General features: G+C 43.2%; 2 protein-coding genes across 5 annotated transcripts in view; one reads left to right on the top strand and one right to left on the bottom strand.

Moving 5' to 3' along the window:
• The window catches only part of LOC111972313 (pre-mRNA 3'-end-processing factor FIP1), a 50634-nt gene extending 35093 nt beyond the window's left edge, over positions 1-15541 (bottom strand). Inside the window, exons 1-11 of one of the 4 annotated variants that reach the window (XM_023999304.2) lie at positions 15382-15539; positions 15117-15250; positions 14746-14785; positions 13418-13472; positions 13105-13211; positions 9941-10002; positions 9411-9521; positions 9152-9279; positions 7439-7542; positions 5372-5474; positions 3402-3540 (exon numbers count right to left, since the gene is read on the bottom strand). In XM_023999304.2, coding sequence (XP_023855072.1) covers positions 3402-3540; positions 5372-5474; positions 7439-7542; positions 9152-9279; positions 9411-9521; positions 9941-10002; positions 13105-13211; positions 13418-13472; positions 14746-14785; positions 15117-15183 — 916 coding nt within the window. In that variant the 5' untranslated portion in view covers positions 15184-15250; positions 15382-15539. Of the gene's footprint in view, positions 1-3401; positions 3541-5371; positions 5475-7438; positions 7543-9151; positions 9280-9410; positions 9522-9940; positions 10003-13104; positions 13212-13417; positions 13473-14745; positions 14786-15116 lie in introns of all 4 variants that reach the window. The other 3 variants (XM_023999307.2, XM_023999305.2, XM_023999306.2) reach the window with 3 other exon arrangements.
• A 383-nt stretch (positions 15542-15924) lies between these two features.
• Positions 15925-24999, top strand: part of LOC111972308 (sec1 family domain-containing protein 2) — a 164314-nt gene continuing 155239 nt past the window's right edge. The window contains exons 1-2 of the mRNA XM_023999298.2: positions 15925-16886; positions 17134-17302. Coding sequence (XP_023855066.1) covers positions 16073-16886; positions 17134-17302 — 983 coding nt within the window. The 5' untranslated portion in view covers positions 15925-16072. The remainder of the gene's footprint in view (positions 16887-17133; positions 17303-24999) is intronic.

Raw genomic sequence — 24999 nt, 5'->3', positions numbered from 1 at the left:
GGAAAATTATGTGGATATATTGAAGCAACATCAAGACATCAGTCAGGAAGTTAAAGCTTGGTTGCAAATGGGTCTTCCAAATGGACAATGACCCCAAGCATACTTCCAAAGTTGTGGCAAAATGGCTTAAGGACAACAAAGTCAAGGTATTGGAGTGGCCATCACAAAGCCCTGACCTCAATCCCCTAGAAAATTTGTGGGCAGAACTGAAAAAGCGTGTGCGAGCAAGGAGGCCTACAAACCTGACTCAGTTACACCAGCTCTGTCAGGAGGAATGGGCCAAAATTCACCCAACTTATTGTGGGAAGCTTACGGAAGGCTACTTGAAATGTTTGACCCAAGTTAAACAATTTAAAGGCAATGCTACCAAATACTAATTGAGAGTATGTAAACTTCTGACACACTGGGAATGTGATGAAAGAAATAAAAGCTGAAATATATCATTCTCTCTACTATTATTCTGACATTTCACATTCTTGAAATAAAAAGTGGTGACTTCAACTGTATGTGAGAATGCTATTCCTTGACTACAGCTCAGCGTTCAAAACAATAGTGTCCTCAAAGCTCATCACTAAGCTAAGGACCCTGGGACTAAACATCTCCCTCTGCAACTGGATCCTGGACTTCCTGATGGACAGCCCCCAGGTGGTATGGGTAGGTAACAACACATCCGCCATGCTGCTCCTCAACCCTGGGGCACCTCAGGGGTGCGTGCTCAGTCCACTCCTGTACTCCCTGTTCACTCATGACTGCACGGCCAGGCACGACTCCAACACCATCATTAAGTTTGCTGATGACACAACAGTGACAGGCCTGATCACCGACAACAATGAGACAGCCTACAGGGATGAGGGATGAGGTCAGAGACCTGACCATGTGGTGCAAGGACAACAACCTCTCCCTCAACGTGATCAAGACAAAGGAGAGGATTGCGAACTACAGGAAAAGAGCACGCCCCATTCTCTTCGACGGGGCTGTAGTGGAGCAGGTTGAGAGCTTCAAGTTCCTTGGCGTCCACAACACCAACAAACTGTCACCCCCCCCAGGAGACTGAACAGATTTGGCATGGGTCCTCAGATCCTCAAAAGGTTTTACAGTTGCACCATCGAGAGCATCCTGACAGGTTGCATTACTGTCTGTTATGGCAACTGCTCGGCCTCCGACCGCAAGGCACTACAGAGGGTAGTGCGTACGGCCCAGTACATCACTGGGGCCAAGCTTCCTGCCATCCAGAACCTCTATACCAGGCGGTGTCAGAGGAAGGCCGTAAAAATTGTCAAAGATTTTTTTTTGGGGGGGGTAGAACGTTTTCTTTGAAACCATCAGGCGACCTCCTTTAGGAACGTCCTCTGAACAAGCTGGGAACTAGACAAAAACCACCAGGGGACCATGACAGAACATCCTGTTTTAAAGGTCATTGGACACAGGAATGTTTTTTGCAACATTCCCATGAAAAGTGTCTAGAACATGAATATCTTATATTCTGAAAACATGTTCTGTGTGTGTTTGGTGTGATGTGGATGAAATATTTTTCCTAACCCTATAAAAAACTGGACACATGTTCTTGCAACATCCCATGAAATGTGTCTAGAATATTAATATTCTGAGAACATGGTAACCACGTTCTGGGTAAATTCAGTTTAACAATAAATGGAACGGTCTCTTGGAAACAGTCCTTGTACATCACCGGAACATTCCTATGAAAACGTTAGGTAATGACGTAAGGAACGTTCTCTAAAGTTGTGGGAACGTTTGTTGTTTGCTGAGACTATAACAGACCCACAAACCTGCTCTACAGACACAGATAATGTTGTTTTTACAGGGATAGTGTCAGTACAGGTGTCAAACTACCCACACTGTATCTGCCAAACTACACTGATCAGTACACAAAGTGCTACACGAGAGCTCCAGACAACATCCCTTAGTGCTTCACTACACAAACTGGCCTGCAATGACAACACAACCCTGCACTAAAACGTGTCCCCATCATGCAATAACACTAGACCGCTAATGTGACCCTACTGCACCAAGAGTAACAAAGCCCCCTCTCTCTCCCTCTTTCCATGGTCGGTCTGTTCAGCACATTTCTTGTGCCACAATCTGCTGGCTCTGCACTTGTTCTTTTTTCCAGGAGCTATTTTTATCACGTTGGACATTTGCATCACAAAAGGAGGCAGGGCCTGTAACTTAAAGGAGGAGGAGTGGCACAGATAAAAATAAAAAAAACACTTCAAAGCCATAGTCACCAGGATTTTTGATATTTTCGTTGTATTAGGAGTTTTGGCACGCATTGAACAACAGGCGGTATGGAGCTCATTGAACTTAGGGGGTGCTGGGGGTGTGTAGGGGGACTGCTATTTTGAAATCTTTGAAGATGAAGCGGTGGCAGCCTGCGATCAGCTGTGAGCTCAGGCCAGAGGGTCTTTCCTGCCTTCTGCCTCATATTCATCAGATGAGGAGGAAGTCAGGCAAACTGACAGCACTGACAGACACACACCTGGACAGAATTACACACACCTGGGGGAAAAGACACTCACCCAGAGGGCAGAGACATGCACACACAAACACACATTTATGTTATGTTAACCCACCTCCAACTCTCAACCCTGTCCTTCAACATCCAGTGTTATTTATTATCACTTATGGTGCAGCTTCAAACACAATTCCTCCAGGATTGGCATGGTGAACGTATCAGTCATTTATACAGCTGGATGCTCCATGATGCATGGCGGGTTAAAAAAGCCTGTCCTTCAAGGGTTCTCAGCATGGGATTTACACCTGCAACTCTGGGTTATACTGTAATCTGTTCCCCCAAACCCCTCAGCTGTACTAATGATGCATCAACACATACACAGACAGAGCGAGTGAGAAAAATAGAGAGAGAAATTGTGGCCACTCACACTAATTAATCACAGTGGGACGAGAGAGAGATAGAGAAATAAATAGAAAAAGAGAGCCAGAGAGAAATAGAGATAGAAAAAGAGAAAGCGAGAATGAGAGAGCCAGAGAGAGAAATAAAGATAGAAAAAGAGAAAGCGAGAATGAGAGAGCCAGAGGGAGAGAAATAGAGATAGAAAAAGAGCCAGAGAGAGAGAGAAAGAAAGAGCGAGCGAGCGAGAGAAAAACAGAGATCGAAAAAGAGAGAAATTGTGGCCACTAACACTAATTAATCAGTGGGAAATGTCATAGTTGAACGTCATCTTCCCATGACCCCAGGGAGCCAACACGCCGTGGCGTCACGAGAGTGACCCTCACCAGTCTGTCTGACCTCCAAGCAGAGTCTTTATGCAATCCTTAACCTTATCCTCTACATTCCATAACTGTGCTGCTGATCAGAGGACACCCAGACAGGGAGCAGTGTTTGTGCGCTAGTGTGCGTTTGTGGGGCTGAGGTCACTTACGTGGTGGAGGAATGAGTGGAGGGGCGGAGCTGACATTGTGGGGTGGAGGCGGGAAAGGAGGCGGGGGGATGTTGGGAGGAAAAAAGGGGGGCATCTTAGTGGGAGTAGGCTCAGCATCAGAGGGGGGCTCAGAAAGCACCTGCAATGCATGCACCCACACACACACGTACATACAAAAACAAAGCTCAGACTAGGTAGGTACATTTAATAGCTTAATGCAAGGAGGAAAGATAGGGGGTGTTTCTCACTATGCATACTAGCGTGAACATGCAAATTGCAGTACAGGAGGGTCGGAGCATGAGTCTAAATCAAAGTATGTGAAACGGAGCACTGTGGCGGGGGGGGGGGCACTTCTCGGATGATAATTCTGTTAGTACATACACTACATGATCAAAAGTATGTGGACAACTGCTTGTCGAACATCTCATTACAACAAAATCTTGGGCATTAATATGGAGTTGGTTCACCCTTTGCTGCTATAACAGCATCCACTCTTCTGGGAAGGCTTTCCACTAGATGTTGAAACATTGCCCCGGGGACTTGCTTCCATTCAGCCACAAGAGCAGTAGTGAGGTTGGGCACTGATGTTAGGCGATTATGCCTGGCTCGCAGTCGGCGTTCCAATTCATCCCAAAGGTGTTCGATGGGATTGAGGTCAGGGTTCTGTGCAGATCAGTCAAGTTATTCCACACCGATCTTGACAAACCATTTCTGTATGGACCTCGCTTTGTGCACGGGGGCATTGTCTTGCTAAAACAAGAAAAGGGCCCTCCCCAAACTGTTGCCACAAAGTTGGAAGCACAGAATTGTCTAGAATGTTATTGTATGCTGTAGTGTTAAGATTTCCCTTCACTGGAACTCGGTAGTGGACCTCGGTAGTGAGTGTTGCAACCGAGGACAGACAATTTTTTACACGCTACGCACTTAAGCACTCGGCAGTCCTGTTCTGTAAGCTTGTGTGGCCTACCACTTCGTGGCTGAGCCGTTGATGCTCCTAGATGTTTCCACTTCACAATAACAGCGCTTACTTTTTGACCGGGGCAGATCAAGGAGTGAAGAAATTTGACAAACTGAGTTGTTGGAAAGGTGGCTTCCTATGACGGTGCCACATTGAAAGTCACGGAGTTCTTCAGTAAGGCCATTCTACTGCCAACATTTGTCTCTGGAAATTGCATGGCTGTGTGCTCGATTTTATACGCCTGTCAGCAACGGGTGTGGCTGAAATGGCCGAATCCACTAATTTGAAGGGGTGTCCACATACTTTTGGTGATGTGGTGTATTTTGAAGCATGCATCGATGCAAGCTTCAGAGTATGCACAGGAATATGACCCAACCGTGTAAAAAAAATTTTTTTTTATTGAGAACAATGTCATTATTTGATCTGATGCAAGAGATGTTGCCCATTCAACTAATATGTTGCCTGAATACAATATTTTATCTTGGTACGTTAATAAATACATACCGTGTCCATTTGTGGCTCGTTTACCTGCCTACAATACCCACTGTCAAAGCACATAGAAATGTAATATGGCTAACAACTTAGAATTAGTAGCTATCTACCCACAAAGAATAGACAGCTAGCCATATACCTAGCATAACACTTGTTTTTCGTCGTTTCTACCTGTTAAACTAGCTGGCTAGCTAGATTATTACGATTCCCATACAGCTGGCTCATAAGTATGAAGTAAAACATTTGCTTAGTGTATAAACTTGTTTGGTCTCTATTGCCATTGTCCTGGCTGGAAGTGAATGAATGGGGAGGTGCAGGGTGAGGTCATACTATAGGGGGAAGTGAGAGTGCTTCTCAAATCAATATTTTATGTGTTCTCCACACTTGTCCTCACAAGAACGTACTCAAGAGAACGCCCTCGGAGAATAGACTTGAGCATGAGAGTGCGGCGCACGATAGTATGTATATTGAGAAACACCCAGGGTGTATTTAGAATATCACATTAAAACAGACATATTACCTGGATGTTATTTCCTTCTATATTGTGACGTCTTCGTCCCTCTACCCGGCTGATGGTACCAGTTTGTCCCCCAATAACATCAATGGTGCCGCTTGGCTTTCTACTGACCAGCGCAGAACACAGAGTAAACATACAGAATACATAATACAACTGGTATCTGTGCATGGAGCATGTATAACAAGTATGCATATCTCTTGTTTTTGTCAAGTTATAAAATGCAGAGACATTTCAGGATGTGACCTGGGTATGGCCTTTTGCCTTCAAATCCCATAAACTACAGATGTAGAAGACTTATATAAATGCCTGTGACCCCATCACCATCCTCCAGGCCCATTAATTCATGACCTTCCTTATCTGGGTCATCCTCTCACTGCACTCTGCTAACAACACTTCCCCAAAACACCCCCCGTCCCCGTCCCCAAACACAGATGGGACACTAACCCCTTTCTGTCACTAGGACTTAATCTAAAGTAAACATTACAAGAGGAAAGCATAAAAACTGCATCAAGCAGCAGCCCGATGTGATGCTATGAGCTACAGGCTCACTAATGCCCCCTCGCTCTGTCCCCCTCTCTGGCCTCTAAAAACACCAGAATATCAGATAAATAGAAAACAAAGCAGCTTAGCCCCGGAAGCTGACACACACATCGCAACTTAAAATGACAGTTTTATGTAACAAGAAAGGTCTACAATAACCCCATTCCACCAACAGCCTCCCTTAGGCTGGACACAGTCATCTAGAGAATGTGGAAAGAATAAAATACGTGCTCCTTCAACCAAGCATCAAGTTTCCACTTTCACCCTTCTGGAGCTGCCAGCGTTCTCACAGCTCAATAGAGTGAAAGAGATGGTCTGTAGTGTAGTGTGGGACCTCGTTTAACACTTTATCCTTTGCACAATGCCGTGTGTATTTGTCATGCTCTGACTTCCTGCTTTCCCCCTGGCTGAATAATGCTTAGAATCATATGACCTCCACTGTGGGAACCTTGCTGAGGGAGCAAGGAGGAGGAGGGGGCATTATATAGAGACGGACCTTTAATTAAGTGGCTCATCTTAGTCACCCTTGTCCCCCTGTCTGTAGTCTGGACCAACCTGACATGAGCCATGCTAAAACTCACAATAGACAGGATTGGAGGAAGCAAGTGAGCGAGAGTGTAGCTGAGGGGAGAGGGAAAGAGCCAGAGCTAGAGTGAGAGAGCGTGTGAAAGAGAGAGACAGCTAGAGTGAAAGAGCGTGTGAAAGAGAGAGAGACAGCTAGAGTGAGAGAGGGCGAGAGAGAGAGAGAGGGAGAGGAGAGGTGGGTGTGTGTGTGTTTGTAATAGTCCATCACTCCTCCTTGAGGCGTAGAGCACCTGGTCCCTGAGTGGAACCAGAATGAGGCCATGGGGCTGAGAGGAGAGGAGGAGTATTTACTAACAGTCTGCTAATGCCTGCTACTACGGGCCCAAGCCCGTAAATGATTGGCCGCTGTAATTGAGCAGTCAAATTCCATGGCCTCCGTCTTCACACGGTAAAAGCAGCCCCCCCACAGGGCTCAGCCTGCCCCAACGCTAAACAACGCTTCACAGGTGGCCGTTAACAGGAACGTGACGGGAGGTGGTGCACATGAGGACTTCATTAGAGAGGGAACAGAGCACTTTAACTAAGCAACGCTCGCAGCACCTCTACCTTTATTTCAAACCACTTAATAGTTAAGTGACTTAGCATACCTTCCATGACTTGTAACATTTCAGGATGTAACATTGTGTTTGGTAAGAACATTACCTCAGACACAGGTACCACTGACCAATACAAACGTGACCCATTGACTGCCAGGTCGCAGTTGTAAATGAGAACTTGTTCTCAACTGGCCTACCTGGTTAAATCAAGGTGAAATAAAAAATATATAAACAAATTGGCCACCTTGATGGGGTCCAGGTGACACTGACCAGTGAAGTGTGGCAGTGATGACCAGCTAGGCTGGTAGTGGTTACCACAGACATGCATAGTCTGGTCCTTTATGCCACAGTTGCTTTGATACATACACAGTGGTAGAAAGGGAAGGGGAGGGGGGACCAGGGTACCTACCTGGAGGAGCCTGAATTGTAGTGGTTGCTGGGGGAGGAATAGTCAGACCTAAAGCAGGAAAGGGCCCCATCCCTATCACCATGGGCTGAACGTCCCTGGTGGACCTAAGAGGAAGAGCAACTCACTCACACAGCCTCAACAATGTCAAAGCCTGAGAATGTTTCTTAAAATGGGAACAATTCTTGCACTTATAATATTATAGATTATCACAGTATATCTACAGTGCCTTCAGAAAGTGTTCACACCCCTTGGCTTTTTCCACATTTTGCTGTGTTACAAAGTGAGATTAAATGGATTGAATTGTGTAATTCATTTTATTAATAGAAAATAAACCACTAATATATCTTGATTAGATAGGTATTCAACCCCGAGTCATTACATGTTAAAAATCACCATCGGCAGCGATTACAGCTGTGAGTCTTTATGGGTAAGTCTAAGAACACAGCACACCTCAATTTTATAATATTTGCGCTTTATAAAAAAAATATTCAAACTATGTCAGGTTGGTTGTTGATCATTGCTAGGACAGCCACTTTCAAGTCTTGCCATAGATTTTCAAGACGATTTAAGTCAAAACTGTAACTAGGCCACTTCGGCACATTCAATGTCATCTTGGTAAGAAATGCCAGTGTATATTTGACCTTGTGTTTAAGGTAATTGTCCTGCTGAAAGGTGAATTTGTCTCCCAGTGTCTGCTGAAAAGCAGACTGAACCAAGCAGACTGTTTTCCTCTAAGGTTTTGCCTGTGCTTAGTCTATTCCATATATTTTTTTATCCTAAAAAATCTCCCTAGTCCTTGTCGATGACAAGCATACCCATAACATGATGCAGCCACCACGCTTGAAAATATGAAGAGTGATACTCAGTGACGTATTGTGTTGGATTTACCTCAAACATAACGCTCTGTATTCAGGACAAAAAGTAAATTTATTTGCCAAATGTTTTGCAGTATTTGCTTTGGAATTTCTCTTATTCTTTACAGGCTTCCTTCTTTTCACTCAGTCATTTATGCTAGTATTGTGGAGTAACTACAATGTTGTTGATCCATCCTCAGACTCCTATCAAAGCCATTAAACTCAGTAACTGTTTTAAATTCACCATTGGCCTCATTGTGAAATCCCTGGGCGGTTTCCTCTCCGGCAACTGAGTGAATTGATACACAATCCAAAGTGTAATTAATAACGGCACCATGCTCAAAGGGAAATTCAATGTCAGCTTTTTTATTTTTATTTGACGCATCTAACAATAGGTGCCATTCTTTGCGAAACATTGGAAAACCTCCCTGGTCTTTGTGGTTGAACCTGTACTTCAAATTCCCTGCTCGACTGAGGGATCTTACAGAAATTGTATGTGTGGGGTACAGAGATGGGGTAGTCATTTAAAAATCATGTAAGAGACTATTATTGAACACAACATGAGTCCATGCAACTTATTATATATGACTTAGCTCATTTTTACTCCCTTTACTTATTTTAGGCTTGCCATTACAAAAAAGGGTTGAATACTTATTAACTCAAGACATTTCAGCTTTTAATTTAAAATGTATTTGTAAACATTTCTAAAAACATAATTCCACGTTGGCATTATGGGGCATCGTGTGTAGATTGTGTGTCCATTTTAAATTCCGGCTGTAACACCACAAAATGTGGAAAAAGCCAAGGGGTGTGAATACTTTCTAAAGGCACTGTATGTCCAAAAGTAATGATATCGTACCATGATTTTAGTGGCTGAAGCGTGGTTCATGCCCTCATACCCCATGCGTAGTCTCCTCTGTTTCTCACAGTAGGTCTTCCAGGTGTCCTCGTTAAAGCCATAGTTAAAGTAGTCCGAGAGGTCCGAACCTAAACACAAACATAACTGAAAGCTGAACAGACCCCGTCACAGACCATTCATCAGCCAGACCTGAGCTCACACCTGCACAGAACACACACAAAGACATAACCTCACACCAACCAACACACACACCCCTTACCAGGCTTTCTCCACGGCTTTTCTTCAAAAGACTCTATGTCGACCTCCAACACAGGGATTCCGTTAACACTGCCCAGTGCATCCAGGTCCACTCCTTTGGCTTTGGGGCCAACTGCACCGCAAATGACAGGACACAGTCAATGACACATTCACTTCACACTCTTACCACTACCATTAATGTGGGTCTGGATGAGTTCCTACGCATGCAGTGACCATAATACACACTCAAACCGGTGCGCCTGGCACCTACTACCATAACCAGTTCAAATGGACTTATATATTTTGTCTTGCCCATTCACCATCTGAATGGCACACATACACAATCCATGTCTCAATTGTCTCAAGGCTTAAAAATCCTTATTTAACCTGTCTTCTCCCCTTCATCTACAATGATTGAAGTGGATTTAACAAGTTACATCAATAAGGGATCATAGCATTCACCTGGTCAGTCTACGTTATGGAAAGAGCTGGTGTTCCTATGTTCCACTCACTTCTAAGGTCAGAAGTCAGGAATAGATGAGGGGTGTTTACCTGACGCATGTGTTCTCCCTGCAGCCTTAATGTTGAGATTAACTGGTGTGGATCCAAAAGCACTACACAATGAAAGAAGAAAAAACACACAAATCATCACCACAAGAAGGGGACACACACAGAGACATGCTGCACTTACACAGGCAGCCCAACTCATTGGTTTCACTAATTGTTCTTTTGACCAATCACATGAGATTTTTTCACATCTCTTTTTCAGAGCTGAACTGATTGGTCAAAAAAACTATTATTGAAAGAAAAACAAATCTGAATTGGGCTGCCTGTGTAAACGCTGCCCATGACTCATGCGGGGACTGTGCTTTGAAGACCCCTGAAAGTGACATGGGTGGTGAGATAAAATGCTGCCAAAGATGCATACTGTAACATAGAATCATAACTCATAAAATGATGTGACAAAGGAGAGGCAACAGCAATAGATGTTAGTTGCGCCAACAGCCAGGTGAAAAAAAGCTCTCTACAAAAGGTTTTTCCACCTAAAATGTACAGGGTCTAATATATTATGCTCTTTTCAACTCAAGTTGGAGCATCAAAACTAATCCAGATTGCAGGACAGTAACACACTGTTGTATTTAAAACCAGTTAAATGTAACTAAAGTCATCAGAAATGTAATCTACGTAATCCCCAAAAGTAATGATTTATCATGAGAGGGTCATAAACAATAACTAGTAATGCTGCATACTCAAAGAAAGGTTAAAACCTTTCTGGTAAAAATAGTTAAATTGTTGAGCAGTAGTCACTATTGAGGACACAAGCTAGAGAACCCAGTACAAATATGATGAAAATATAAAAGATTTTACATTATGTATTTCCTATTCAACAAAACTGTACGAATAAGGCTTGAAATGACTTACAGTTGAAGTCAGAAGTTTATACACACCTTAGCCAAATACATTTAAACTCAGTTTTTCACAATTCCTGACATATAATCCAAGTAAAAATGCCCCGTCTTAGGTCAGTTAGGATCACCCCTTTATTGTAAGAATGTGAAATGTCAGAATAATAGTAGAGAGACTCATTTATTTCAGCTTTTATTTATTTCATCACATTCCCAGTGGCTCAGAAGTTTACATACTCTCAATTAGTATTTGGTAGCATTGCCTTTAAATTGTTTAACTTGGGTCAAACATTTCAAGTAGCCTTCCGTAAGCTTCCCACAATAAGTTGGGTGAATTTTGGCCCATTCCTCCTGACAGAGCTGGTGTAACTGAGTCAGGTTTGTAGGCCTCCTTGCTCGCACACGCTTTTTCAGTTCTGCCCACAAATTTTCTAGGGGATTGAGGTCAGGGCTTTGTGATGGCCACTCCAATACCTTGACTTTGTTGTCCTTAAGCCATTTTGCCACAACTTTGGAAGTATGCTTGGGGTCATTGTCCATTTGGAAGATCCATTTGCGTCCAAGCTTTAACTTCCTGACTGATGTCTTGAGATATTGCGTCAATATATCCACATAATTTTCTTTTCTGATGATGCCATCTATTTTATGAAGTGCACCAGTCCCTCCTGCAGCTAAGCACCCTCACAACATGATGCTGCCACCCCCGTGCTTCACGGTTGGGATGATGTTCTTCGGCTTGCAAGCCTCCCCCTTTTTCCTCTAAACATAATGATGGTCATTATGACTAAACAGTTCTGTTTTTGTTTCATCAGACCTCAGGACATTTCTCCAAAAAGTATGATCTTTGTCCCCATGTGCAGTCGCAAACCGTAGTCTGGCTTTTTTAATGGCGATTTTGGAGCAGTGGCTTCTTCCTTGCTGAGCGGCCTTTCAGATTATATCGATATAGGACTCATTTTACTGTGGATATAGATACTTTTTTACCCGTTTCCTTTCCTGTTGTTCTGGGATTGATTTGCACTTTTCACACCAAAGTACATTCATCTCTAGGAGACAGAACGTGTCTCACCTGAGTGGTGAGACGGCTGCGTGGCCCCATGGTGTTTATACTTGCGTACTATTGTTTGTACAGATGAACGTGTTACCTTCAAACGTTTGGAAATTGCTCCCAAGGATGAACCAGACTTGTGGAGGTCTACAATTTTTTTCCCCCCTGAGGTCTTGGCTGATTTCTTTTGATTTTCCCATGATGTCAAGCAAAGAGGCACTGAGTTTGAAGGTAGGCAATGAAATACATCCACAGGTACACCTCCAATTGACTCAAATTATGTCAATTAGCCTATCAGAAGCTTCTAAAGCCATGACATAATGTTCTGGAATTTTCCAAGCTGTTTAAAGGCACAGTCAACCTAGTGTATGTAAACTTCTGACCCACTGGAATTTTGATAGATTATTTCACTTATAAATCACTGTGTCTGTAAACAATTCTTGGAAAAATGACTTGTGTCATGCACAAAGTAGATGTCCTAACCGACTTGCCAAAACTATAGTTTGTTAACAAGAAATTTGTGGAGTGGTTGAAAAATTAGTTTTAATGACTCCAACCTAAGTGTATGTAAACTTCCGACTTCAACTGTATATGCTTTCTAAATATAGCAAAATCAAATTAGAAAATTACACCTTCCTTATAACTGTAAAATACATATGTATGTTTAGTGTTAGAGAACATTTGCATATTTTTCTGAAGGTCTCTCTTGATCAAAACGTCTGCCCACGTTGCTGTGAACGTCTCACGGAGCTCTAGCTTGACTTCCTGAACTCGTTATGAACTCGCCTTTCATCTCATATTAATCTTGTCCATCTATGACAAACAGAAAGTGCTTTTTAAAATCTATTAATTATTTTTGATTAATGGCTATAAATCGATCTCTGAATGTGCTACCGTGATAAAACCACTCTCTCCTGCTGCGCTATGATGTAATGATTGAAGGCATGTGCTTTGTCCGTGACTGTAATATAGGAAATAGCCAGGTGTTGATGGACAGTCGGAAGAGTGAATTAAATGGTAGGAGGGACATCCCAGCTTCAAGTGGTTTCAGATTTCACATCCTACGTCACACAGGCTCAGAAATACTATTGTGTCTGTGGGAACCAGGGCTATCGCTCAAAGCAAGCCATTTCGATCTACGGTATCCACAGATCGCTTTATAAGCGAAAATGTAGGTGGGAACCGGTACAAGAACCACGCAGGTCAAAAAAGGGGACCTTACATCTAAGAGGTTAACACCTTGCTATTGTCTAGATACTCACTTGAAAGGCTGAGATGAGCCTCCGGTCTTTATATCGCCAATGGTTACACACACGTCATCATCATCCTCACTGTCACTGTCACTTTCTTCATCTTCCTGGCCTGTATCCTGACATTACAGAAACACAAAGACAATAGACATTCATAAAAGCATGTTTATATGAATCACACACACAGTTAAAGGGGAATATTCCAAGTAGAAAGTTTGGTTCTGAGGGAATTCCATGATAGATTGCCATTCCAACAGGTGAGTCAGGTTCAGAAGGGTGTTGTTTATCCCAGGTTGACTCCTCCATAACCCTAAGCAGTAGGTACCTGCTTCACTACTCCATTCTCATGGACCTCCTCAGCAGTCGGCTGGGCCTTTGCACTGTGAAAAAAACACAACATCACTAGGACCACAAAGTCTACTTAAACTGAGACTTTTGTAACATTTGAAGGATAGACAATAAGGGGAAAGTTAAGAGATGTGCAAACAGGGATATCACTTGTCTGCAGACTAAATACATTTCCTTATAAAGGGATACATGTAAAATGACAGCGTATTGCCTGAAGAATCCCTAACGTAACGTAATAGTCTCTCTTTGAGCTGCTGGACCATGTTGATTCTGAAAAGGGTCAACTCTCTTCATCATTTCTTTAAGCGAACCAGAGCTTGATAGATGTGATATCATTTAGATAACATGCTCCCCATGGCATGTTGCGTGACACACACACACTCGCTCTCTCTCTCTCTCTCTGAGGGCTGTGTTGTAAGTGAAGTAAGTGTAGCTTAATTGATGAATAATGCTGCATTTACGCCGAGGCGATATGCTTTAACGAAGCCCAATGCAGCAACCATCAGAATCCCTATCTAATGATGGCTTAGATCCACTTTACCCCATTCAAACAAACAAGTGCTTGCCCTGCCACGGATTTAACAAGCATCCAAACTGTTCTTAATGTTCCACTTGACAGGCCGCATATTTCAGGCGTTGCGCGCACAGTGGCGTCAAACACACACAACCCAGAGACAAGGATTATGATATCACTCAGTCATTATTGAGCAGTGAAAAGTGCATTCAATCTGAACGCTTTATTAATAAAGAAAAATTGGTCCTAATGGGGCATGAAGCTGCTGCTAGCCCATCTTATTTCAAATCAGTTCACTGCTTACTGTCGTAAATTATCACTCACGGTCAAAATGGTTTTAACACAAGAATCATTAGTGCAATAAAACAGATTTGCAGAACCAGTACAAGCTGACTAAGAGTGAATAGTGTGGCTATACGTTGTGAATCTCAAACAGCATAACATAGACACGTGATTAGTATATTCGTGTAGAAAGCTGAACAGGTGTCATTTGTGTAAGTGCCACAAAAAAAGTGTGTAAGATGGGTATAAATAAATCATGTGTGGATGTGTGTCCAACATTTGTATTATGCTGCAAGTATATACACACCTAATTTATGTGGGCATAAGTCTTTTACAAAAGGAACAATTTAACAGTGTAGTCTGGTGTAGGTCTGGTATGCAGGAATGCTCAGTACATATATGAGATCTAGGCAAGTGGTAAATTGAGGACAGAATAGGACAGACAGCCAGGTGACTGTCTGCTATGTAAAACAGACAGTTTAACAGTGGGTGTTTTACCTGTCACGTACCTATTAGGTGCCTCTTCCTCTGCTTTCTCCTCACTCTCATCTATCACAGAAAAGAAACATCAGCATGTTTGCATCATACACACACTTAAAAACCTAAACAGACAAAATTACAGTCTCCAAATATCTACTGTAAATGCCAGAACTCAATAATTCCTTAGGTTTAGCAAGAGAGAAAAAAAAACTCCCCAACAGCTGTTGCGATGTCAACGTGGTAAACTGGTGCACGTGTTGTTTCTGGTGTTGTGGTTAGCTTTCTAGCTAACAGAACTGTTAGCTCACGTACTTTCAAGTTTGCCAAACACAGAACAGTGGACAACATGTTACTATTTATGCGCTAGATAGTGTCATCAAATCTGTTTTGACTAACATACCTCCATATAACCATTCGTCTTCATCGCCCCCGCTTGCGTCAGTTGCTTTGTCCATTTCTGCGGACATGTCTACCCAAATCCAGTCACTTCTTCTGTGAATCACAACTTGACAGATATTCTATCAAATACAATAACTGACAACGAATTGAAAACCCAGTTATTTCGCCAAACTTGAGATTTTTACAGAACAGATATTCAAATGTCAAACTGTTACATATAACGCGTATTTAAAAAATAATAATAACGGAATAGGACGGCGTATCACCTTATCGGTATTCGGTAGCATACGTTAAAAAAAAACTAATGGTAAAAAAAAAAGTGACAGTTTACTTTACCCACAAACGTTTCTATAGGGACCTTTCTATACACGACGTAAATCTACGTCGGAAGAAACAGGACTCTACCATTGGTCAGTATGTCTCGAGATGAGACAATGTTTCAATTTCTGAAAGTATATAAAGTAGTACAGTATTTGTTAGGGTCAAACAAGCTTGCTTTGTTTCTGAACTCACGACAAGCATACCTTTATTTATGTATGGTTTATTTTTTTCAATTTACTCAAAAAAGAAATGTATTTTTGTGTAGTGTGGATAGTATACAGCTATTATGAGGAAACTCTAATTAGTTTGCTTTCAGTTTTGTAAGAAATAGCAAAAATATATATATAGTGTTTATTTTTTTTAAATAATGTAGAATAGTCTGTATACATACAAGAAGTACACAAATAGACAATGATAACATATGCTAGGGGGTAAGAAATAGCAAATGCAACACATTCTTACATGAAACCGGCGCAGCAGCTGCATGATGACGTGTATCTGTCGCGACGTGGAACGCCACATCACTATTAAGAGACTCACATGTGTTTGTGTTGTTGTTTTGAAATAACTTCTACCTGACAATCTTATAGAAATCTTGTATTTTTGGTCGGTCTAAACGACAGTTGCATTTTCAAAATGTTACCGATTGAGGTCTTTACGTGTTTCCCCGGTCAGATGTGGGACAAAGTGTTGTCAAAGGTAAAGAAAGCTGTTGTTTTCATGGACGACAAGTGTGCTGAGAGTCTTCATTGGAACGGTGGAGCTACAAGTGTATTTGAGGCTGGGGCTCGGAATTTAAAAGAGTTTTCAAGCTTCGAAGCCGGTGGTGAAAACGAACCAAAGGCTGTGTTTGTGGTGAGCACTCTGCTGAAGGGGAGGACAGCTGACATTATCAAAGACATTATTGGACTCAGTCACTTTCAGTATTGTGTTGTTTTCACCACCGTAGCCCACTCTATACAACTCCTCGCTAACAATGTCACTGCTGAATTAGAGGGGAACCCTGTGTTCGAGCGGTTTGAAGAGAAGCTGCGCGAGTGGATGGGAGACATGAACTACACCGCTGAAGTTATACATGCGCCCGTGGTCTTCGCTCCGGTGTCACCACAGCTCCTTCTCACGCCAACCTTCGCGCACCTGTTCCCGCTGTTGCCACAGGACCTCAAGACCATCAATATAAAGCGAACAGAGAAGAAGAGGTTTGTCAGTTTGACTGATGTTGACATGCAGTCTCTTACTCCGGAGCTGCAGATTGAAATTAAAACCCTGGCCTCTGCGGTTAATTCCATGTTTGAGTCCACCAGCACCCGTGAGGAGAGCTTTGCAGTGGGTCCAATGAGCCGTCTTATCGCTGGGGAACTGGCCAACCATCCTCAAGCAAAAAGCCGCAGAAAGACTGCCACCAATAAAGCATCCATCGTCTTCATCGACAGGACACTGGATCTAACAGGTGCATGTCACAGTCTTGTACAATTTCTGATTTTCATAAACATGCCAAGATGCAGCAGAGTCAAACACACATGCACACTTTCCCCACATCTCAATTACATAATCTTGCTGCACCTCCCTTCCTAACAGAAAGGGTATTTTATTGTGACACTTCCGTAGTCCCTATTCTATTCCACTTACACAGGAGTTTATGTTTACTTGGACTATGTTGTTGGTTTACATTTCTCTATGTTTGTCCTCGTCCTCAGGGGCTGCTGGTCACCATGGTGACAGCCTGGTGGAGAAGATCTTGACTGTGCTGCAGCCTCTGCCAGGACACACCACTGATGTTCAGGTGGACATGCAGGAGCTCACTAACCTGCAGCACATCCCAGACTCCCAACCTACCCTGGCTCCAGGCTGCCTGGCACAGACCCAGTGAGTAAATCTGTGCTGGAACAGTTACAGGCAAAATATTACAATATTGTTGAAAAGTCAAATTTCACATGATTCAGTTAGATAGTTCACTTTTGGGGGGGATTTAAAGAGGGTTGTAGTTTAATGTAGAAAAGGCGAAGACTAGAGAATGGGTTCTGTATGTTTTTCTCACCTAGGTCACCTCTGATCACTAGTCATTATGCTGCTGTATCTGATCTTATTTTCTCATCATTTTAAGCTGAATTTTGTTTGATTTGGTGGCGTTTCTGTCCATTTACTTTCCTTTGTCCAAGGTTATGGGTTAGTCTGACTGTAATTCTGCTCTGATGTTTATGACCCAAGCTCTAATTTATCATATCTACTGTATAACAAGGTTTCTAATGTTGAGGTTAATTTCTCTTGGCCCACAAGCGTGAAAACAGTGTTGCTTGTTGTGCTGAATCTCTCTTCCCCTCTCTCTTTCTCTCTTTCTCTCTAATATTGTTCTCTGAGTCTTGGTTAGTCATTATCTCTCTCTTTCATAATCTCTCCCTCTCCCCCCTTATCTCTACATTTATGGGGGAACACATGACTGACATTAAAGGGATACTTCGGGACTTTGGCAATGAAGCCCTTTATCTACTTCCCTAGTGTCAGATGAACACATGGACACCTTTTTATGTCTCTGCACCCAGTGTGAAGGAAGTCAGTTTCACAAGCCAATGCTAACTAGCGTTAGTGCAATAATTCAAAGTCTATGGTATCTACTAGCATGCTAGCAGTTACTGTGTACTTCTAGTCATTGCGCTAGCGCTAGTTAGCAATTGCGCTAGCGCTAGTTAGCAACTTCCTTCAAACGGCACTCAGAGACATACAAATGGTATCCACGAGTTCATCTGACACTGCAGAAGTAGATAAAGGCCTTCATTGCCAAAATCCTTAAGTATCTCTTTAAGTACCAGCGGTTCAGTGGAGCGTGCCTCCAAGTCCGGACATTGGGCATGCACGTGTTGGCTTCCTGCAGTGAGGCTGTAGTACATGGCAGGGATTAGTCCTAACGTTATGTGTTCCACTCTTTCTCTGCCTGAAAATTCTCTCATTGGCTATGAGATGGCCAGCTCTGTTCTACAGTGTGTCTAACTCTTGTGTTTGCCTGAGTGGGCACCAGCTCCTGGCCAGTGGGTGGTGGAGCTGGAATGGAACAGGCCTTGTTTGAGTGGGTGGGAGGTTCAGTCCTAATGGAACAGTTCTGCTGGTTCTGCTGGGTAAGAGCAGCTTAGACAGGGAGGGTGCTGTAGCATTTAATGTGAGCACAGCAGGGGGTAGGACAGGCCCCACTGACCACAAGAGAAAGGGCTTGGTCTGCAGCATGTAGGCTATACCAAGCACCTGCACATTCCCACAGAGCTCTCACTATGTGGATGTACTCAACTCAATCTGTGTGCTCCAATTAGCAAATCCAGTGTGTTGATCATTTGGAGGTTCGGGAGGCTCTACATGGAGTCTGGAAAATATAGCCTACTTCAAACTTGAGGACCAGTGTCAAAAGTCATCTGACATGAGATTACTAGGTTAATCATCCTTCTATATTTTCTAACAACCAAAAAGGAGCATTTAGGAAAGGGACAACTCAAATAAAAAAAATATTTGCACATGTGTAGAACAGGTAGACCTTACAGTGAAATGCTTACTTACAAGCCCTTAACAAACAATGCAGTTTTTAAGAAAAATAAGTGTTAAGTTAAAAATAATTAAAGAGCCGCAGTAAAATAACAGTAGGAGGCTATATACGGGGTACAGGTACAGGTACAGAGTCAATGTGCGGAGGCACAGGTTAGTCAAGGTAATATGTAGGTAAAGTTAAAGTGACTATGCATAGATAATAAACAGAGTAGCAGCAGTGTAAAAGAGGGGGTGGAGGGGAATGCAAATAGTCTGGGTAGCCATTTGATTAGCTGTTCAGCAGTCTTATGGCTTGAGGGTAGAAGCTGTTAAGAAGCCTTTTGGACCTAGATTTGGTGCTCCAGTACCGCTTGCCGTGCGGTACCAGAGAGAACAGTCTATGACTAGGGTGGCTGGAGACTTTGACAGTTTTTAGGGCCTTCCTCTGAAACTGTCTGGTATAGAGGTCCTGGATGGCAGGAAGCTTGACCCCAGTGATGTACTGGTCTGTACGCACTACCCTCTTTAGTGCCTTGCGGTCAGAGGCCAAGCAGTTGCCATACCAGGCAGTGATGCAACCAATTCAGGATGCTCTCGATGGTGCAGCTGTAGAACCTTTTGAGGATCTGAGGACCCATGCCAAATCTTTTCAGTCTCCTGAGGCGGAATAGGCTTTGTCGTGCCCTCTTCACGACTGTCTTGGTGTGTTTGGACTATGATAGTTTGTTGGTGATGTGGACACCACTACAGCCCCGTTGTGCTCGGTCCTCCTTTTGCTGTAGTCCACAATCATCTCCTTTGTCTTGATCACGCTGAGGGAGAGTTATATCCTGGCACCACACGGCCAGGTCTCTGACCTCCTTCTTATAGGCTGTCTCATCGTTGTCGGGGATCAGACCTACCACTGTTGTGTCATCGGCAAACTTAATGATGGTTTTGGAGTTGTGCCTGGCCATGTAGTCATGAGTGAACAGGGAGTACAGGAGGAGACTGAGCACGCACCCCTGAGGGGTCCCCGTATTGAGGATCAGCGTTACAGATGTGTTGTTACCTATCCTTACCACCTGGGGGCGGCCCGTCAGGAAGTTCAGGATCCAGTTGCAGAGTGAGGTGTTTAGTCCCAGGGTTCTTAGCTTAGTGATGAGCTTTTTGGGCACTATGGTGTTGAACGCTGAGCTGTAGTCAATGAATAGCATTCTCACATAGGTGTTCCTTTTGTCCAGGTGGGAAAGGGCAGTGTGGAGTGCAATAGAGTGCATTGACTGTGGATCTGTTGGGGCGAAATGCAAATTGGAGTGGGTCTAGGGTTTCTGGGATAATGGTGTTGATGTGAGCCATGACCAGCCTTTCAAAGCACGTCATGGCTACAGACGTGAGTTGTAACGGGTCGGTAGTCATTTAGGCAGGTTGCCTTAGTGTTCTTGGGCACAGGGACTATGGTGGTCTGCTTGAAACATGTTGGTATTACAGACTCAGTCAGGGACAGGTTGAAAATGTCAGTGAAGACACTTGCCAGTTGGTCAGAGCATTCTGGAGTACACATCCTGGTAATCTGTCTGGCCCTGCGGCCTTGTGAATGGTCTTGCTCACATCGGCTACGGAGGGCGAGATCACACAGTCGTTCAGAACAGCTGATGCATAGCGGCAGTGCTACTCTTTAGCTCAGTGCTGATGTTGCCTGTATTCCATGGCTTCTGGTTGGGGTATGTACGTACAGTTACTTTGGGGATGACGTCATCGATGCACTTATTGATGAAGCCAGTGACTGATGTGGTGTACTCCTCAATGCTGTCGGAAGAATCCCAGAACATATTCCAGTCTGTGCTAGCAAATCAGTCCTGTAGCTTAGCATCTGCGTTATCTGACCACTTCATTATTGACCTAGTCATTGGTGCTTCCTGCTTTAGTTGTTGCTTGTAAGCTGGAATCAGGATGATAGAATTATGGTCAGATTTGCCAAATGGAGGGCGAGGGAGAGCTTTGTACGCATCTCTGTGTGTGGAATAATGGTGGTCTAGAATAGTTTTTCTCTTCCTATGGTTGCACATTTAAACATGCTGGTAGAAATGAGGTAAAACGGATTTAAGTTTCCCTGCATTAAAGTACCCGGCCACTAGGAGCGCCGCCTTTGGATGAGCGTTTTCCCGTTTGCTTATGGCCTTATACAGCTCATTGTCTGCGGTCTTAGTGCCAGCATTGGTTTATGGTGGTAAATAGACAGCTACGAAGAATATAGATGAAAACTCTCTTTGATAGGTAGTGTGGTCTACAGCTTATCATGTGATACTCTCTCTAGGCGAGCAAAACCTTGAGACTTCCTTAGATTTCGTGCACCAGCTATTGTTTACAAAGATACATAGACCGCCACCCTTGTCTTACCAGAGGCGGCTGTTCCATCCTGCCGAAAAAGTGTAAATCCCGCCAGCTGTATGTTTTTCATGTCGTCGTTCAGCCACGACTCGGTGAAACATAAGATTTTACAGTTTTTAATGTCCCGTTGGTAGGATATACATGCTCGTAGTTCGTTTATTTTGTTATCCAATGATTGTACATTGGCTAATAGGACCGACAGCAAAGATAGATTACCCACTCGCCATCTAATCCTTACAAGGTACCCAGACCTACGTCCCCGATATCTCCGCCTCTTTCTCCTGCGATTGACTGGGATGAGGGCCTTTTCGGGTGTCTGAAGTAAATCCTTTGCGTCCGACTTGTCAAAGAAAAAATATTATTCCAGTACGGGATGAGTAATCGCTGTCCTGATATTTAAAAGCTCTTTTCGGTCATAAGAGACAGTGGCAGAAACATTATGTACAAAATAAGTTACAAATAACGCGAAAAAACACACAATAGTACATTTGGTTAGGAGACCGTAAAACGGCAGCCATCTCCAGCGCCGTCAGGCTGCAAGGTGTTGAACTGGATTGGGCAGCAGACCTTAGGTGGTGCTAGAAGGTATTAGAGAGTATCATATCATTTGCTATCACTTTATCTACATTCAGACTTTCATCAGAGAGCCTCGGAGCCAAATGTCTTATCGCAGAGAGCAGTCGGTAAGGATGGGATCAGCTTTCTCTCTCTCTCTCTCTCTCTCTCTCTCTCTCACACACACATACACACACACACAGACAGACACACACACAGAGTGGAGTGGAGATAGCAATAATAGGATGATCTTCCAGCCGGGGGCCTTGGTGCCTTTAGGGGGTGAGTGTGTGATCTGGGCCAGCAGGCTCGTTATTGCCTTCCCTATCTCAGAGCAGATGGGCCAGTTGACTCTTATCACAGCTGTTTAGGAGATTGAAGCGCAGCCCAGACACAAAAAAGTAACGCACCTGGAGCTCCTGACCCATTTTACACACTGATAGAACATTTGTACACTATGGAGTGAAATGAAAATCTGTTGGTCTAAAGTTGAAATGTGTTCGTCTATACTGGATACATAGGGCTGCACCTGTTTTGATTAATTGACGGAAGGTTTGGGATCAAGTCTTAATAGTTTGGCTGTATATACTTGTTCATATGATACGGTACCGTATGAATTCTTATGCTTAGTTGGTTATGTGGCCCAGCCAGGCTAAAACAGTATGATTGGCTGTATTATGAGGTTCCTCCCAGAGTGTGTTTTGTTTGGCTTTATTATGAGCCCGGTATTTAAAGCTTTAAACAGTAGATTGGGACCTAAATTGCTATTTTATTGCTTGATATTTCACTTTCGTAATTCAGGATATTTTTTTACATCACTATGTTTAAGGCTGCTGTGGGTGGTCGTTGATTTTAGCTTCCAAAACGGACCCCACACTTTGCTGTGCAATTAGTATGATGTTTCATGACCTGGTGTGAGTGTACCTTCAACACCAGCCTGGGCTCTAAATGTGTTTTTCCTGCTCATACCAGAGGGAGCCCAGATTCTCTCTACAGTCTGCAAGTCTAGTGTGTGTGGAGGTTTATAATATACATGTAGTGTACAAAACATTAGGAACACCTTCCTACTATTGAGTTGCAGCTGCTTTTGCCCTCAGAACAGTCTCAATTTGTCAGGGCATGGAGTCTAAGTCAGTTAAGAACAAGTTCTCATTTACAATGACGGCCTACCCCGGTCAAACCAGGACGACGCTCGGCCAATTGTGTGCCGCCCTATGGGACTCCCTTACACAGCCGGATGTGATGCAGCCTCTACAAGGTGTCAAAAGCGTTCCACAGGGATGCTGGCCCATGTTGACTTCAATGCTTCCCACAGTTGTGTCAAGTTGGCTGGATGTCCTTTGGGTGGTGGACCATTCTTGATACACACAGCAAATGTTTTGTTTTGCTCATTCACCCTCACTGGCACACTGTGTATGTCTGAAGGGTTAAACATTGTTCTTTAACCAGTCTCCTCCCCTTCATCTACACTGATTTGAAGTGGATTTAACAAGTGACATCAATAAAGGATCATAGCTTTCACCTGGTCAGTCTGTCATGGAAAGAGCTGGTGTTCCTAATGTTTTCTACACTCAGTGTATGTGTGCCTACACATGTATGCATTTAGGTTTGCTATGTATTAAAGTTCCTTTCTTTGTTGATGAGAGTAGGCTGAATGTGGTGATGTTGAGAGAGTAGTTCCATGTAACTTCTGCAAGCCATGACGCTCACCATCACAGATTGTTCAGAAGTTTCTGTAGTTAGAAACAGATAAGACTAGCATTCCTGCAACATTATTTTTTTTACATTTTATTTGAGCACTGAGAAATTAAGCTAATTGATTGCACCCAAATTGGCACTTTTAAATGTTTAGGATTTGCATAATATTCAATAGTACCCTGAAACAAACGTCTTCCTATTATTAAGACATGACGAATCCAATGCATATTCAAATGCCACCCACGGACCCACCACACCCCCGCCAATCCCACCTCAACAACCAGTACACAGTTCTCTATTTGTATCTGTATTTATTATGGATCCCCATTAGCTGCTGCCATTAGCTGTTTCCTGGGTTCCAGCAAAATGAAGGCAGTTATATACTATTAAAAATTACATTTCACAACACATTAACTATGTGCCCTTAGGCCACTACTCTACTACCACATCTACAATACAAAATCCATGTGTACCTGTGTGTATAGTGTGTAGGTTATTGTGTGTATGTGTCTGCCTGTGTGTGTGTGTCTCTCCACAGTCCCCGTTGTTCCATAAGGTGTATTTTGATGTATTTAAAAAAAAATCTGATTTCAATGCTTGCATGAATTTACTTGATGTGGATTAGAGTTCCATGTAATAGCTCTATGTAGTAATCTGCACCTCCCATAGTCTGTTCTGGACTTTGGAACTGTGAAGAGACCTCTGGTGGCATGTCCTGTGGGGCATGTATGAGTGTCTGAGCTGTGTGCTAGTAGTTTAAACAGACAGCTCGGTGTATTCAACATGTCAATACTTCTCACAAATACAAGTAGTGATGAAGTCAATCCCTCCTCTACTTTGAGCCAGGAGATGACATGCATTTTATTAATATTAGCTCTCTGTGTACATTTAAGGGCCAGCCGTGCTGCCCTGTTCTGGGCCTATTGTAATTTTCCTAAGTCCCTCTTTGTGGCACCTGACCACACGACAGTAGTCCAGGTGCGACAAAACTAGGGTCTGTAGGAACTGCCTTGTTGTTAAGAAGGCAGAGCAACACTTTATTATGGACAGACCTCTCCCAATTTTAACCACTGTTGCATCAATATGTTTTGACCATGACAGTTTACAATACAGTGTTTCTCCAAGCAGTTTAGTGTCCCCAACTCAATTTCCACATTATTCATTACAAGATTTAGTTGAGGTTTAGTGAATTATTTGTTCCAAATACAATGCTTTTAAAAAAAATGTAGAACTAACTTATTTCTTGCCACCCATTCTGAAACTGACTGCAGCGCTTTGTTAAGTCTTACAGTGATTTCATTTGCTGTGGTAGCTGACGTGTGTAGCGTTGAGCCATCAGCATACATAGACACACAGACTTTACTTAGAACCAGTGGCAGGTCATTAGTAAAGATTGAAAAAAGTAAGGGTCCTAGACAGCTACCTTGGGGAAT

Source organism: Salvelinus sp. IW2-2015, linkage group LG13, assembly GCF_002910315.2.
Source record: "Salvelinus sp. IW2-2015 linkage group LG13, ASM291031v2, whole genome shotgun sequence".
Taxonomy (NCBI): domain Eukaryota; kingdom Metazoa; phylum Chordata; class Actinopteri; order Salmoniformes; family Salmonidae; genus Salvelinus; species Salvelinus sp. IW2-2015.
This window is presented reverse-complemented; position numbering and strand designations above follow the sequence as displayed.